Here is a 15,163-nt window from a genome sequence, read left to right on the forward strand (position 1 = left end):
AAAGAGGCTGACAAATCTGAGCAAATGTCCCCCTTTGAAACACAAGAGACAAGAGGAAACATTAAAAAGTCTCTAGGTCCTAGTCATGAGATTAAAGGGGGTACTTCCGAAAAGTGAAAAATCTTGGATTAAGAAAAATTATTTTCATTTAAAAAAATTCTTAACTTAAAAAAATCCAACAGAGGTAGTAAATCAGGTTCTACAGAAAACAAAACAGCTAGTTTTAAAAAGAAAAAGAGAGAGAGAGAGAGAAGGTACTTCTCCTTAAAGAAATAGTCAAGATCGGGGCACCTGGGTGGCTCAGTCATTAAGCATCTGCCTTCGGCTCAGGTCACGATCCCAGGGTCCTGGGATCAAGCCCCGCATGGGGCTCCCTGCTCCGCGGGAAGCCTGCTTCTCCCTCTCCCACTCTCCCTGCTTGTGTTCCCTCTCTTGCTGTCTCTCTCTGTCAAATAAATAAATAAAATCTTTAAAAAAAGAAAAAAAGAAATAGTCAAGATGAACAGCTGTCATTTTGGGATCCCTTTATCCTGAAGTTCTGGGTTTGTTCTCAAATTTCTGGTAATCCTGTATCTTCTAAGATCCTTTGTCTTCCTTATCACCCTTGTTTTGCTAAGACGTGATTTTTAGATAACTTTCTAAGGGTGAATGGGTACGTGATTTATTTTATTTCTGTATATCAGAGATTCTCTTTATTTTGCTCTTAACACTCAGCTGTAGCTTAGCGGGATACAGAAATCTAACTTGAAAATAGTATCTTTAGGCCAACACTCCTCATCCCCTTCCCGGGTTACTTCTTTCCTAGCACCTACGTCATAATCGTCTCTCTGCCTCCTACATACACTCTTTATTCTTTTTCTTGCTTTACTGGAATGTACGTTCTTTGGGGGCAGAGATGTTTTTTGGCCTGTTTTGTTCAATAATAATGCCTAGAATAGTGCCTCTACCCCAGTAGGCACCCAATATTTGTTTATTCCGGTACCCTTGAGCATCCATTGTTGCTAAAATATGGTGCCAGTTGGATTTTTGTTCTTTTATACGTGTACTGCTGTCATTCTCTTAGGAATTCCTTTCTTTTTTTTTTTTTTAAGAGATTTTACCATGGCACTCCATGTGCAGGTTTTTTCCTCCCCATTCAACTTCTCTGGGACCTGCTGAACCCCTCTGATCCAAAGACTGGCTCTTTCTGGAACTCCAATAGTCAGTTCATGACCTGGTCCACCATGCCCCATTTTTCCCTTTGTGATATTTTCCATCTCTTTCTCTTTTTGGTCTGCATTCTGGGAGAGGTAACCTGGAGTTTACTTCCAGAGCTTGTGTTGAATTTTTAAAAATTTTTTGCAGTAGTATTTTTAGTTCCTAAGAGCTCTAATCTGTTCGCTGGTGTTTCCTTTTTCATAGCTTCCTGTTCTTAGGGACGCAGTGTTTCTCCAATTCTGAGAGTATCTTTTTGAAAAACTTAACAGCTTTTCTATTCCCTAGATTTCCTCCCCCCCCCCCCCCCCGTAGTTGGTTACCATGTCCATTTTAGCCTTTTCTTTCCAAGCTACTGGTTAATGTCATGTCTAGTGATCCTTGGTTGATCTGTTGATATTAAAAAAAAAAGAATTCTAGATTCTCTTCTGTTTATTTTAGTGTTGAGTCTCTTCTTTAATTTGGGAAGATGAGTAGGAACTCTATGAATGTGGATGGCGTTTGTTACTTAGTAGGTTTTGCTTTACAGTTATGAGACCAGTTGTCAGCTGTTAAGTTTCCAGAACGAGAAGGATTTACCCTGGAGTACTACTACTCACAACAAGTAATTCTTACTCTCTTCAATACCTAAGGGATGAGTTTCTGCCTGGAGGTAAATGCAGGGTTGTAGTAGCTTTATATAAAGATGTGTAGTGTACGTGTACAGGGATTGGGGGTGCATGTGCACACGGTCATGTGTGTGTGTGTGTGTGTGTGTGCGTGTGTAGCAAGCCAGGGCAAACGGCATCAGGAGTCTCTCCAGAGTTCCACTTAAGCTGTAGCCACCTCTAATATACTTTCACCTCTCCATAGTCATCTGTTTTTCATTTTCCAGAAATAGAAGTTTCTGGAAAACTCTTTAATCTTCTGATGATAATACCTTTCCCCCCCATTCTTCTGTTATAATGAGTCGAATGCATGTGTTTAGTCCCCATCTTAATACGTATTTTGGGAGATAAAACATTTATGAGTGTCTCCAATTTACAAATCTCAACCTCAAATTTCATTTCCTTTTACCCCAAATATCATGAAAATATTCTCAAACTCTAATACCTCAGGCACTAATCTCCATCTTTTAGCCAGCTTTTCATGTGGAAATAGCTCAGAAATCTCTTAGAATTTTAATACTGGCATCTCTTCAGGATAAACCTAAGTGTTTCACCTTCTTTCACAGCAAAAATATAAAATAATCCTCCTATACCTTCCCAGTGTACTTTCCTTACCATGAGAATGAAGAACATTTGATCCAATTGGTGGTATTATACACTACCACTGAAGCAGTAACATTTTTCACTAATTGTGGCCTAATTAGACCCATTGAGCTTCCCAAAATGAGAGGACCTACTTTATTACCTAATAAACATACCTCACGCTTTCACAGAAGGGTCCTTATCTCACACGCACTAGCTGAAGAAGGTTTCGTGAATTTCATTACTTTGGGAAGAACAGAGTATATTTCAGACAAGCTAGCAGTCTTGCAGAGCAAAGAAATCAGGCATCCTTCAACATTCAACAAGTACTTACTAAATGACTTTTATGTGTTAGGCACTATTCTAGGTATTAGGGAATAAAAGGCAAAAATCCCTATTCTCATAAAACCATATTCTACTGAGGAGAGACCTACAAGAAACAAAATACATAGTATGCTGAACGATCACTGCTATGGAAAACATAAAGCAGGTTAGGAACATAATGAGCGCCAGGAGGGGGCTTGTGGAATGTTACATGGAACGAGGTGACAAAGTGAGCCATGTAGATGTGTGGGGAGAGAGCACTCCAGGCAGGGAGGACAGGAAGTGCCAAGGCTCTCAGTAAGGGAGTGCACCCGGGATACAGAAGAAAACAGCCAGGAGGCCACTGAGGCTGGACCTGGGTGAATAAAGGCAGAAGACCCAATGGGGGCTAAATCAGGTATGACCCCCGAGCCATTACAATGACTTTTCCCAGGACTGAGGTGAATGCCGCGGAGGGTCTGGAACAGACCAAAGGGGAGCCGGAAGTAAGCAAGGAGACTGGGTGGAAGGCTATACTTTCTCAGTGGCTGAACTCCCTGGCAACTTCCTTTCCATTCCGACACTTCCCATTGTTTCCTCTACTGGCGGTCCTTAACAACGAGAAGTTAGAAATTCTGTGTATTACTGATATTATATCCAGACTTCACATTTTTCTTTTAATTAGGACAACAGTTTCGAGCATATAACTTGTAGGAATGATTTTCACATATCATTGTTTTATCTGCAGGTGAGAGAGGTAACACTGGAGTTCGCTCACTCAGCATCTCCTTGAAGGAGAGGTAGTAAGTCTGACTCACCTGTACTAGAAGCTGATGAATGACTTAAAGCCAAGAGTGAAAGAGAAGAGTTAGTAACTTCCGTCTATATGATACCTGATTCAGGAGCCTCTCAAACACACAAAATGGAAAATGTCCCATTATGTTGTCCCCTTACCCTTAATCATATCAGGTCCGTATTCTGAGGTTCAGAAAGACAAGGGTGACTTGCCTAAGATCACACGGCTAACGACCGGGTAATCAGAAATCCAATTCGGGTCTCTTGATCTCAAGACCAGTGCTTTTTGCATTGTGCCCCGTCCACCCAGCTCCACGACTCCCCACAGGACCAGGTTTTTAAAGACGATGGAGTGTGAGGCGAGACAGAGAATGCACCTCTGCTTCCTGCAGAATGGCAATGCACATGAGGAGGCATTTGTCCTTAGTTTGTCATCTCTCCCTCAGCTATTCTTAGAAAGTGGACAAATATTAGTATCTAGATCGAAATTCATTGAAAAGTTACCTGCAGAAATCATGAGCTATTAATAGATAAAGCCTCACTGGAGAAATGAATCATGTAGCATTTTAAACCCTCTCTCCCTCTCTGTCTCTGAATCCTATTCTTGTTCTGGCTAGAGAACCGATCTCCTCTTCTTTTAAACAGTGAGAGTGTGGGAGAGAGAAGTGTGAAGAGCAACACAGGATGGCTACAGAAGATGAAAAAATCAGAAGTGAGGTTTATACACAGAGCAATGAAGTGAAGACATAAGCTGAATTCAGCAAGCAGTCACTTGTTCTTTGAAAGGCACACAGTTAGAAACAAAGATGACATTTCAGGAATCACCAGCCTAAACAAACACCCACAACCACTTAAAACCAAGGATTTAGTTCCAAGCCCTAATGTCTAAAGCTACTGCTATTACAGTATCCATTTGTGGGAACTCCTACCTCTTATGCAAATTTTGACGGTAGAGGAATCTTGTACCTTATCAGCTGTACTGGATACAAAAATAACGTGGTACTAGAAGAAATGTTTACATACACTAATATATGCAGCACTAAGAGATTTAGAGTCTGAGTCTTAAGGGAAAAAAGAGGACAGCAACGAAAATGATAGTTCTTCATCATTACGCTTTTAGCCACAGAAAGGAAGAAGGAAGAATCAGGCTTACATCTAGTCAGTCTTATGAATTTGATCAAAGGCAAAAATATTGGCAGCAAGGCTTCCAGAATTTCATAATACAGCGAGTTACTCTTTGACGACCATTTTATTTATTTTCGAGCGGGGGAAGGTAATTTCTTCTTCATTCTTTGGCACATCTCATGTCAGTGCCATGTGTTAAAATCCAATTAATTACCACGCAGATGGAATGGCTATCTGAGTCAACTGAAGGGTGGGTTACAAAAGGATATACCACATGCTTGTGAAATTTCAGAATCACTCTTGAATCTTTCTGAAAACGTATTTCCTACCTGAGGGGCATTTGTAGCCACTAGAAATGCATTTGTCCGCCCTGGGTGATCGTAATCATGCATGGCGGCTGCCACATAGAGAGCCATCAATTCCAGTGCAGGAATGTTTGAAGAAAGGCAACCATAGCTCTCGTCTGGAATAGAGCAGCTCCTCGAAGAAATGTAAGCCAATTGCCCAGGGTTCATTCTGCCATCAGAATCTGAGGAACAAGCAAAATAAGCCAGCATGACACATAACTTCCTCACAAAATGAGACTAAGGAGGGGATTCCCCATAGGCAATATGATTATTTATCTTACTTGTTGACTAAGCTAAGAAATACACTCTATTTATAAACAGGGACTTAAAACAAGTCTATTCTTTCCAACACACATGCTACTAGAGAGGAACAAGGTTAAACATGACGCAGAAGTCACTTACTTTATAAAGACATTATGAGATTTTTATGATGCTCTCTTACTCGAGCTAATAATTTTTTAAAACCTCCGGTTTTCTTAACATTTATTATTGAAGGACTAGAGATAATGGCCAGGGCATAGGAAGTAACAGGAAAAAGCAATCTAGAGAATAAAATTTCGTGGAAACTGTATGAAGATTTAGGAATTTAACGTATTAACAAACTAAGCTTCTCAACATAGATGCTTTTCAAATCTTACTAGAAAGATTACATTTCATTGTAGCCCTGACTACAATCTCTCCTCCCTTCTCTTTTTCCATGAAGCCCCTTATAAGACAATGGCAAGAAAAACTACGGAAAATGAAAAGACGTAGAAAACTGAGGAATGTCTCATAACATAACTCTCTTTTTATCTTCTAGTTAGAAACAATATTTTCACTATCAACACTGTGCTTTCCATGTCTTAATATCTTACCATTGATTTCTTCATTTTTTTTTTGTATTTTAGTGGCTTTATCTATTTAGATGGTCATTCTATTACTTTTACTAAAATGACCTTAAAGTATAAGAAGGAAAAAATAAATTATATTTAGAGTAGACAGCAAATAAAATCACAAAGATATTAGAGAGATACAAAATTTCACAGATTGACTTCATCAGTGGCAAACTAGGAATAATGTCCTGGCTTGTCAGAGTCCAAAATGATCTTTATCATAATTTACTTCACTAAATATTTGCCATCACATGAATTAAAAAAAAATTTTTTTTTTAAAAGATTTTATTTATTTATTTGACAGAGAGAGACACAGCAAGAGAGGGAACACAAGCAGGGGGAGTGGGAGAGGGAGAAGCAGGCTCCCCGCGGAGCAGGGAGCCCAATGCGGGGCTCGATCCCAGGACCCCAGGATCATGACCTGAGCTGAAAGCAGACGCTTAACACCTGAGCCACCCAGGCGCCCCACATGAATTTTTTTAACATAATGACTTTAATACACACTAGTGATAATTACAAAGATACCTCATTATTTTTACGCTGTTTCTATTTTTTAATTAAACTGAGTTTTAGAATCACCCACACTAGAACTTTTAAAAAATAATTATAAAAAATAAAAGCAAGACAGTTAAATGTATGGATAAAGATATATTTAAATATTCAAATTTCTAATAAGACTTTAGTTATCAACATTAGCCAATAATTTGATTTTTCCCTATGTTATATGCATTCTGGATTTCCCCTAGAATTATAAATATACATATAAAATACCAAAAATGGCAAAAGACATCCTTTTAAACTCAACTACTTAAAATTGACATATTAGGATCCTAATACATTCAGTTTTGTTTTAACATGAAATTAATAGTATGAAAAATAAAATAGCTGGTAAGGACAATTCAACGTAACTATCACAGATCCTATTTGTTTACTTTCTTCAGAAAATGGTGATTCTTTTAATTGATTAATTTAAAAGGAGGCCTCAGTAAAAGGCATCCAGACCGGAAGAGAAGAGAATAGTGTAAACCCTGACAGTACCCCCCACCCTTTTTTGTAACATAAGTGCCTGATTTAAGCTTTGATCTCCCAGGCATCCATTTCAAAGATGCCAACTGCAAAGAGACACCCTGCCAGCCACCTGTCTAGACAAACAGCCAGGCCACTTCTGTTTTAGAAATCCTGGTTCATTTCAATAACTGACCATGTGGGCTGCTGGTTTTTTCTCTATCCATGCTTTACATTCCTGGTCTTATGCTTTAAATTCACCAATAAAGAGTGAGCCAGTGAAACCCCCCTACTCTTGACCCCAATAAACCTCAGGTGCATCTGCTTGCATGCATGCTTGTGCATGTTCTCTCTCTCTCTCTCCCCCTGTGACCTTGCTCTGTGGTCCCAGCTATGCTGTGTAATTTTCAATTCCTATAACCGTTATTTTTTTAAAGTTTCTTGATGGTTATTGGTAAAGGGCATCTTGCAATCATAATAACCACAAGAGCTGGTCCAGCCACAACACTGGTTATTGACAGGCTGAGACCAACACACAACAAAGAGGTAAAACTATCTCTACTTATAGATGACATGCTCTTGTATATAGAAAAAATACTACGAAATCAATTAAAAAACTATTAGAACTAATAAAGGTGATCATCAAGATTGCAGGATAAAAGATCACTATGCAAAAATCAATTATTTTTATATGTGATAGCAATGAATAATCAAAAAATGAGCCCCAAGAAACCATTCCATTTACACTAGCACCAAAAAGAATAAAATACTTAGGAATAAACTTAACAGAAGTACAAAACCAGTACTCTGCAAACTAAAAAATATTGTTGAAAGAATTTAAAGACTTAAATAAGTGGAAAAAACACCCATGCTCATGGACCATTAGACTTACTATTGTTAAAATAACAATACTCCCCACAAATGATCTACAGATTCCACATAATCCCTATCAAAATCCTAGCTGCTTTTCTTTTTTTTTTTTTTTTTGTAGAAAGTCACAAGCTGGACCTAAATCCATATGGAAATACAAGAGAACGAGAATGGCCAAAAAAATCTTGAAAAACAACAAAGATGGAAGACTTAAACTTACCAATTTCAAAGCTTACCAACAAAGCTCTGAAGATAATGTACTGGTATAAGGACAGACATAAAAATCAATGGACTAAAACTGAGAGTCCAGGGGCGCCTGGGTGGCTCAGTCGTTAAGCGTCTGCCTTCGGCTCAGGTCATGATTCCAGGTCCTGGGATCGAGCCCCGCATCAGGCTCCCTGCTCTGCGGGAGGCCTGCTTCTCCCTCTCCCACTCCCCCTACTTGTGTTCCCTCTCTCGCTGTCTCTCTCTCTCTGTCAAATAAATAAATAAAATCTTAAAAAAAAAATAAAAAAAATAAAAAATAAAATAAAACTAAGAGTCCAGAAATAACCCCTCATATTTATGGCCAACTGATTTTGCACAAGGGTGCTAAGACCATGCTGAGAGCCATCTATGTGCCCTGCATGATGTTAGGCTCTTTCATACATGTTGTTTCATTCAATGCTCACATCTTATAAGGTAGAAATTGATTTAGTAACATTTAAGAGCTGACTATGTGGAGTATATATAAAGAACTCTTTTCAACAAATGGTTCTGGGACAACTGGATATTCATGTGTAAAAGAAAGACCTCTTCCTTTATCCCCCAAATTAGTTCCAATGGGTCATAGACCTAAACTTCCTATAACTATGAAACTCTCAGAAGAAAACATAGGAGTAAATCTTCACGATCTTGGGTCAGGCAAAACCCTTCTCAGATATGATACCAAAAGCATGAGCAACAAAAGAAAAAGATAAATTAGACTTCATCAAAATTAAAAGTTTTTGTACTTCAATAGACACTATCAAGAAAGTAAAAAGACAACTTACAGAATGGGAGAAAATAGCTGCAAATCATAAATCTGATAAGGGACTTATATCTAAAATATACAAAGAACTCCTACAGCTCAATAATAAGACAAATGATCAAATTTAAAAATGGATGGAAGACATGAATAGACATTTCTTCAAAGAACACAAATGGCAAGGCATTCAACAATATTAGCCATTAGGTAAATGCAAATCCAAACCACAATGAAATACCACTTCACAGCCACCAGAATGGTTATGAAAAAGATAATAACAAGAAGTGGAGAAAAATTGGATTCTTCATACGTTGTTGGTGAGAAAATAAAATAGTGCAGCCACCTTGGAAAACATTTTGGCAGATCCTCAAAATGTTAAGCACAGAATCATCTTATGACCCAGGAATTCCACAGCTAGAAATGAAAACATATCTACACAAAACCTAGTACAAGAATACTTACAGCAGCATTATTCATAATAGCCCCAAAGTAGAAAGAACCCAAATGTCCACCAATATTTGGGTGGTAGGAGAATGAGAAAGAGAAGAAAAAATTTGCTTATTATATAAAATAAATATCAATAAGGAAAATATATAGAGAGCCATTAATAGATTTCACTTCTGAGACTGGTCACATAGCTGTACTTCAGATTTATCATTTTCTTATTCCACTAACAATTCCATTTTCCCTTTGTCCTCAGCCAGCATCTCTACTGATCATGGTACTTTGCCTAGGGAAATGATCTATATTTTCAAGGGTCTGCACTGTTGAGATCCTGATGATACTGGATTACTGTAGTTTTCCATTATCTTTTGTCACTGGACATGGGAGTACCAAAAAGGCCAAAAAATCCCCTGGGTTACGGACGTACATCCTCCCATGTATAGCAGGAACCTTATTTCCTCTTGATAATAAGGATCAGACAAAATCAATCACTATCGTCAAATGTGCTAAAATATGAAAATATTCTTCTAAGAAAATAAATACACCTACAAACAAAAAAGCTGAAGAAAATGATCTGATGGAAGCGCAGAACTAATGGAAGGAATGAGGAGGGCTAAGAAAGAGTAAATAGGGAATGGCAGAAAACGTAATGGCAGTAACTTTGGACTCAATGACCAAACACTGTAAAGCAATGGCTAAGTCTATGACGTTTGCCCTGATCAGCATGATCACATTTCCAGGCATCAGTAACTAAGTGTGTGTGTGTGTATCTCGCCGAAGTAGTTCTCCCCTCTTTTACAAACTAGACTAAGAGAACCAACCATGTTATGTAAATTCATTACATTTGTACAAATAATTGTATTCATGATGAACAGAATTAACTTCTTTGTGAGCAAAACATAAATGTTATGAAAGGTTTTTAATGTCACTGTTTAAATGCTTACATGAGGCTTTTAAGTATGGCCACTTTCATTGTGAAGGTTATATATTTTAAATTTACATGATACACCTAAAACAGAAAACCAAGAATTGAAAGAAAAGACCAAAGAAACGATTATCACACTATTCCGGATAGCAAGCAGCAGGACGGGACACAGAAAAGAAACATGGTAGATCCAACAGTATTTCATCTAAACCTAGCTCTTAAGGTGGGTCCTAGGTTTCCTAATTTGCATGCCATTATTATGCATCAAAATTTATATACTCATTTACATGTACCAAAGGTTACTTAGTGAAATTTTTAGAAGAACAGAGGTAATGAAATGAGATAGCTTGATTTATTATTTCTAGACAAATAATTAAAAGGAAGATTTGTAGACGGAAGTACCTGTTTCATTTCCTGCTGCGTGGTCATTGTGGATCTGCTGTAAACCAGGAACTGGCCGCGTTGTCAGATACCAAACTGCATGCAGGACATCTGTGGCATGTATGCGATTATGATCTAAAGTCACCAAAATGTTTTATAAAAATGTTATGTTTAACATAGGACATTTCTTAAAGTACAATAATTTTCTACTATCCTATATCCGCATAAATAAAATGTATGGCTTGGAATAACTTCCCACAATTATATTATATTTCATTTTAATTTTTTTTAATAGGCTCAATGCCCAACACGGGGCTTGAACTCACGACCCTGAGATCAAGAGTAGAGTAGCACGTTCTAGTGACCAGGCCAGCCAGGAACCCTTGTTTCATCTTATTTTTTTAAAGTCTCTTGATGTATTAAAAAGTTCTTTTAAAAACTTTCACATATACTATGAAAACATAGTAAGACAGTCAAAGGAAAGGCAAGTAACAAGGGCTAACTGAAAGGCATTGAGGGGCGCCTGGGTGGCTCAGATGGTTAAGCATCTGCCTTCGGCTCAGGTCATGATCCCAGGGTCCTGGGATGGAGTCCCGTGTCGGGCTCCCTGCTCGGTGGGGAGTCTGCTTCTCCCTCTCCTTCTGCCCCTACCCCTGCTCATGTGTGCTCTCTCTCTAATAAATAAACAAAATCTTTAAAAAGAAAAAAAAAAGAAAGGCACTGAAAAATTTACTGAAGGTTGCTATTTTGTAGCTTTAAAAATACTATGTAAATAGTGTCTGGATTATGGAGACCCATGTTTGCACACAGGCAACACTTACAAATTCTGGATACTTGAACTTCCCCACCACAAAAAACACATACACCAAAAAAAAAAAAGAAAGAAAGAAAGAAAGAAAAGATGAGACACACCTATCTCTCAGGCCTGCTAGAAGGATGAAATGTTAAAATGGCATATGAAAACATCCAGAACAGCATCTGAGACATAGTACATAATCGAGAAACACTGGTTTACTGAAATATCACTATGTGAAAAGGCAAGACCTACAAGTGAAACCCAGCTTTTGCCATTTCTAAGAGTTTATGATCTTGGGAAAGTTTCTTCTGAGTTTTTACTTCTCACCTGTGAAAGGTAGATAATATAAACTTTCCAACAAGGATTAAATGATATAATCTTCATAGATGTCATGATTACAGTCACAGCTGATATGCAATAAAAGTTCAACACTTCAACAGATATTTAATGAGTACCAGGTAGAACCAGCAGATGACACAATACTAAGTGTTCAGGCCATTGACACGACATGATGTCAATCTGCGAGGAGCTTAATTATTCATATAGTCAACTGACCATTTACTATATGCCAGGAATTTTGATATGCACTTTCCATGGCTTATCTTATCACTACCTATGGAGTAGAGACTACTGTAATTTCCATTTACAAATTTGGATACTAAAGTTTAGAAAAGTTAGATGCAGAGGCTCTTTTCTTAATATCCTATTTGGAGCTGATAGTAAAGACTCTTTATTGCCTCTTTATTTTTCCCATTCTCCTTCCTTTGAAGTCCATTTTAAAGTATCACTTTAAATGAGGCTGGGGGCCTCAGTTGGTTAAGCATCTGCCTTCAGCTCAGGTCATGATCTCGGAGTCCTGAGCAGGGAGCCTGCTTCTCCGTCTCCCTCTGCCTCTTCCCTCTGCTCGTGCTCACTCTCTCAAAAAATAAAGTATCAGTTTATTCTATTTATAAAATGCAGTCACTTTTTAAAAAGCATATTTTGTAAGTGGTAATTACAGCACATATAACTCACATTAAGTATCATCATTATTAATGAGTTATACCAATTTAAGAATAATTTGCTCTGTGTTTATATAAGTGATTTCCCATAATGTGTCCATATGAAGGGAAACTGTAGAATATATAGATGTATAAGGAAACCTGTATCATTTCCTAATATGAAATTCAAAGTATATTTTACCATAAAATCAAATAGCCATTAGCAATTAATCAGGTCAGGACACAGTTAAAAACAGAAATTCTATGGATAATTTTAAAATATTTTGAAGTCAAGAATTTTCTGACACTCTTGACTTAATTACCAAACATTTTAAAAGATACTCAGATGAATAATTACTAACATAGAAAGTTGTACACCATATAATAATTAAGGGAAAGAGCACAGTATATGTCTATATTATGATTCACTTTATGAAACATTATTAAGAAAATATACCAAAATGTTAATAGTAGTCCGTTAGCTCTAGGTAGCAGCATATAGATTACTTAAATTTTTCCAAACATGTAATTTAAAAAGTGTTTAGATCTGAAGGGAAAAATAATAGTTTCAAAACCAGTATTATCTGAACTTAAGCAATAAGATCTGCTGATACTTACAAGGAATGTCTCGGTAGCCATTCTCCAATGCACGAAAATAGGTCATGAACTGTAGAGTGGGGATTTTAAATATTTCCAATAAGCCAGTGTCTTGAAATAAGGTATACATAACCTAAATGTCAATTAAAATAAAATTTACTTTAAAAATCAGAATTTCTATTTGTAGTTGAGTAGAATATGTTTTTGTGATTTGCATTTGGGAATGTTACCATGTATATATGTCTTTAAGTTAATAATTTATTAAAAAATTCTTTACAAGATACAAGAAATTCTTTTCAAAATATTAAAAAGGAAGACATCACCCTAAAACCCTTGAAAACCAAAGAAAGATTACCATATCATGTCCCAGTTTTAAAATTTTTCCATTCTTCCCTTTAGCTTTTTTATTTACAATTTATTAAGGGGCATATGAAATCTATTCTACTCTAGTCCTGGGTGTTAACAGAAGTCAGAACAATGTATTTATTACATTTTTGTCCCTAAAGACTTCAATGAGATGAAACCATATGCCCTCCACATAATTTATCCTTATGCTTGTACATTTCATAAATAAGATACTTTGAAGATAATGAGAGTGATATTTTGGGAAGGTTAATCTGATGCTGTTGTATGAATTTCTCAGGGGGAACCCTGAGTCTGGGTGGTTAGAAAAGAACTATTTTTCCATGGTTCTAGCATGAAATGAATCATCTGGCCTTGGGTAAAGCACAGGGAGGGCAGGTGAAAAAAATAAGCACAGGTTTCAGTGGTTAGAACTAGCTCACCTTTCATGTCCTTTTCAACTGCAGGGCTCAATATAAAGTAACTCTTTATTCTGTAGTAAAACTAAATCCCACTAATATGGGCCCAAAAAACTACTTTTCATTTATTCAAACAAAATTACATGAAACACATTACATACAATAATTATTTTCATATATGGGTTTATGTATATAGGTTTCTCTTCTCAAATTTTCTACTGAAAATTTCATTTGTGAAAAAAAGAATTCAGTGAACAATGTTGAACTTGTGCCTAACCCAGTAGTACACGTTTTTAGACTTTGCGTTTTATAAAGATTCAAGAAAAAATTAATTTATAATTAAAAAAAGTAGAGATGTTAAACAAACCTGACTAAGGATCCTTCCTGATTTCTCTCCCATTTTTTCTACAACTTCAAATATTTGAAAATTCCAGTTGCTCATCTTTTCTATTAAGGAATCATAATCTTCTATTAAAATCAGATCCAGTGATGCTTCCTGTTCAATCTGCACATATAGGGGGAGAAAACAAACCAACTTAACCTTACCTTTTAAAAATATTGTTAAATCCATATCTAAATGAGAGCACTTAAAACTGAACATTAAAAAATGGTCAATACTATTTTCAACAAAAGTTATTCTCAAATATAATCTGTACTTCCAATTTCCCCTCTTTGTAAAATGCTATCTTCAGAAAAATTAAAAATGTCTTCTAGGCATCAGAAGACTTATTAATCTTCACAGTACTTTTATAAATAAAAATATTTTCTTTCCAAAACACTATATACAAGTCTAAAATCCACTATTTGTATTTTAGAAGTTACAGGTATCAAAGGATAATAGAAAGAGACTCCTATCTTATACTGGTATTTATTACTAGTTTAACTCCCAAAAGGAATGGATGATTTTTTCCCTAAAAAGCTTAAATTTGGAACTTAAGAAAAACACTGCTATTATAAGTAAGTAGATTTTGTTTTTTAATGCTTTGTGCACCTGTTCCTCATACTTTTAACATACACAATGAAGAAAATATCAGCATAGAAAGTAATATATCTACTGTAAAACTAAAATATGTTCATGTGTTCGTTTTACAACGAATGCACTTTGCTGTTCTAGGATGATGGATTCAGAAGTACAATTGACCATTGGACAACACCAGTGTGACCCATGCAGGTCCACTTACACCTGGACTTTCTGTAGGACAGTGCTGTAGATAGAGCACTCCCAGGACTGTAAGGACAGCACATACAGGACTGTATTTTCTCATCCTTAGGAGTTTTAATCACATTCTCTGCCCTAGCTTATTTTATTGCAAGAATACAGTATGCAATACATATACATATACAAAATATGTGTTAATTGATATATGTGTTTATGCTACCAGTAAGACTTCTGATCAACTGAAGGTCATTAGCAACTAAGTTCTGGGGGAGTCAAAAGTTATATGTGGATTTTTGACTGCATGTGGGAGGGTCAGCACCCCTAATACCAGCCTTGTTCAATGGTCAACTCTAATTATTATTTTTAACCCAAGG

The 15,163-nt window shown here is 36.6% G+C and overlaps 1 protein-coding gene across 1 annotated transcript in view; it reads right to left on the reverse strand.

Annotated features, from left to right (window-relative positions):
- Positions 1-15,163, reverse strand: part of PDE3B (phosphodiesterase 3B) — a 169,608-nt gene that overhangs the window by 13,047 nt on the left and 141,398 nt on the right. The window contains exons 9-12 of the mRNA XM_036119328.2: positions 13,998-14,135; positions 12,891-13,002; positions 10,518-10,631; positions 4,976-5,175 (exon numbers count right to left, since the gene is read on the reverse strand). Coding sequence (XP_035975221.1) covers positions 4,976-5,175; positions 10,518-10,631; positions 12,891-13,002; positions 13,998-14,135 — 564 coding nt within the window. The remainder of the gene's footprint in view (positions 1-4,975; positions 5,176-10,517; positions 10,632-12,890; positions 13,003-13,997; positions 14,136-15,163) is intronic.

The sequence above is a fragment of the Halichoerus grypus genome, chromosome 11 (genome assembly GCF_964656455.1).
Source record: "Halichoerus grypus chromosome 11, mHalGry1.hap1.1, whole genome shotgun sequence".
NCBI lineage: Eukaryota > Metazoa > Chordata > Mammalia > Carnivora > Phocidae > Halichoerus > Halichoerus grypus.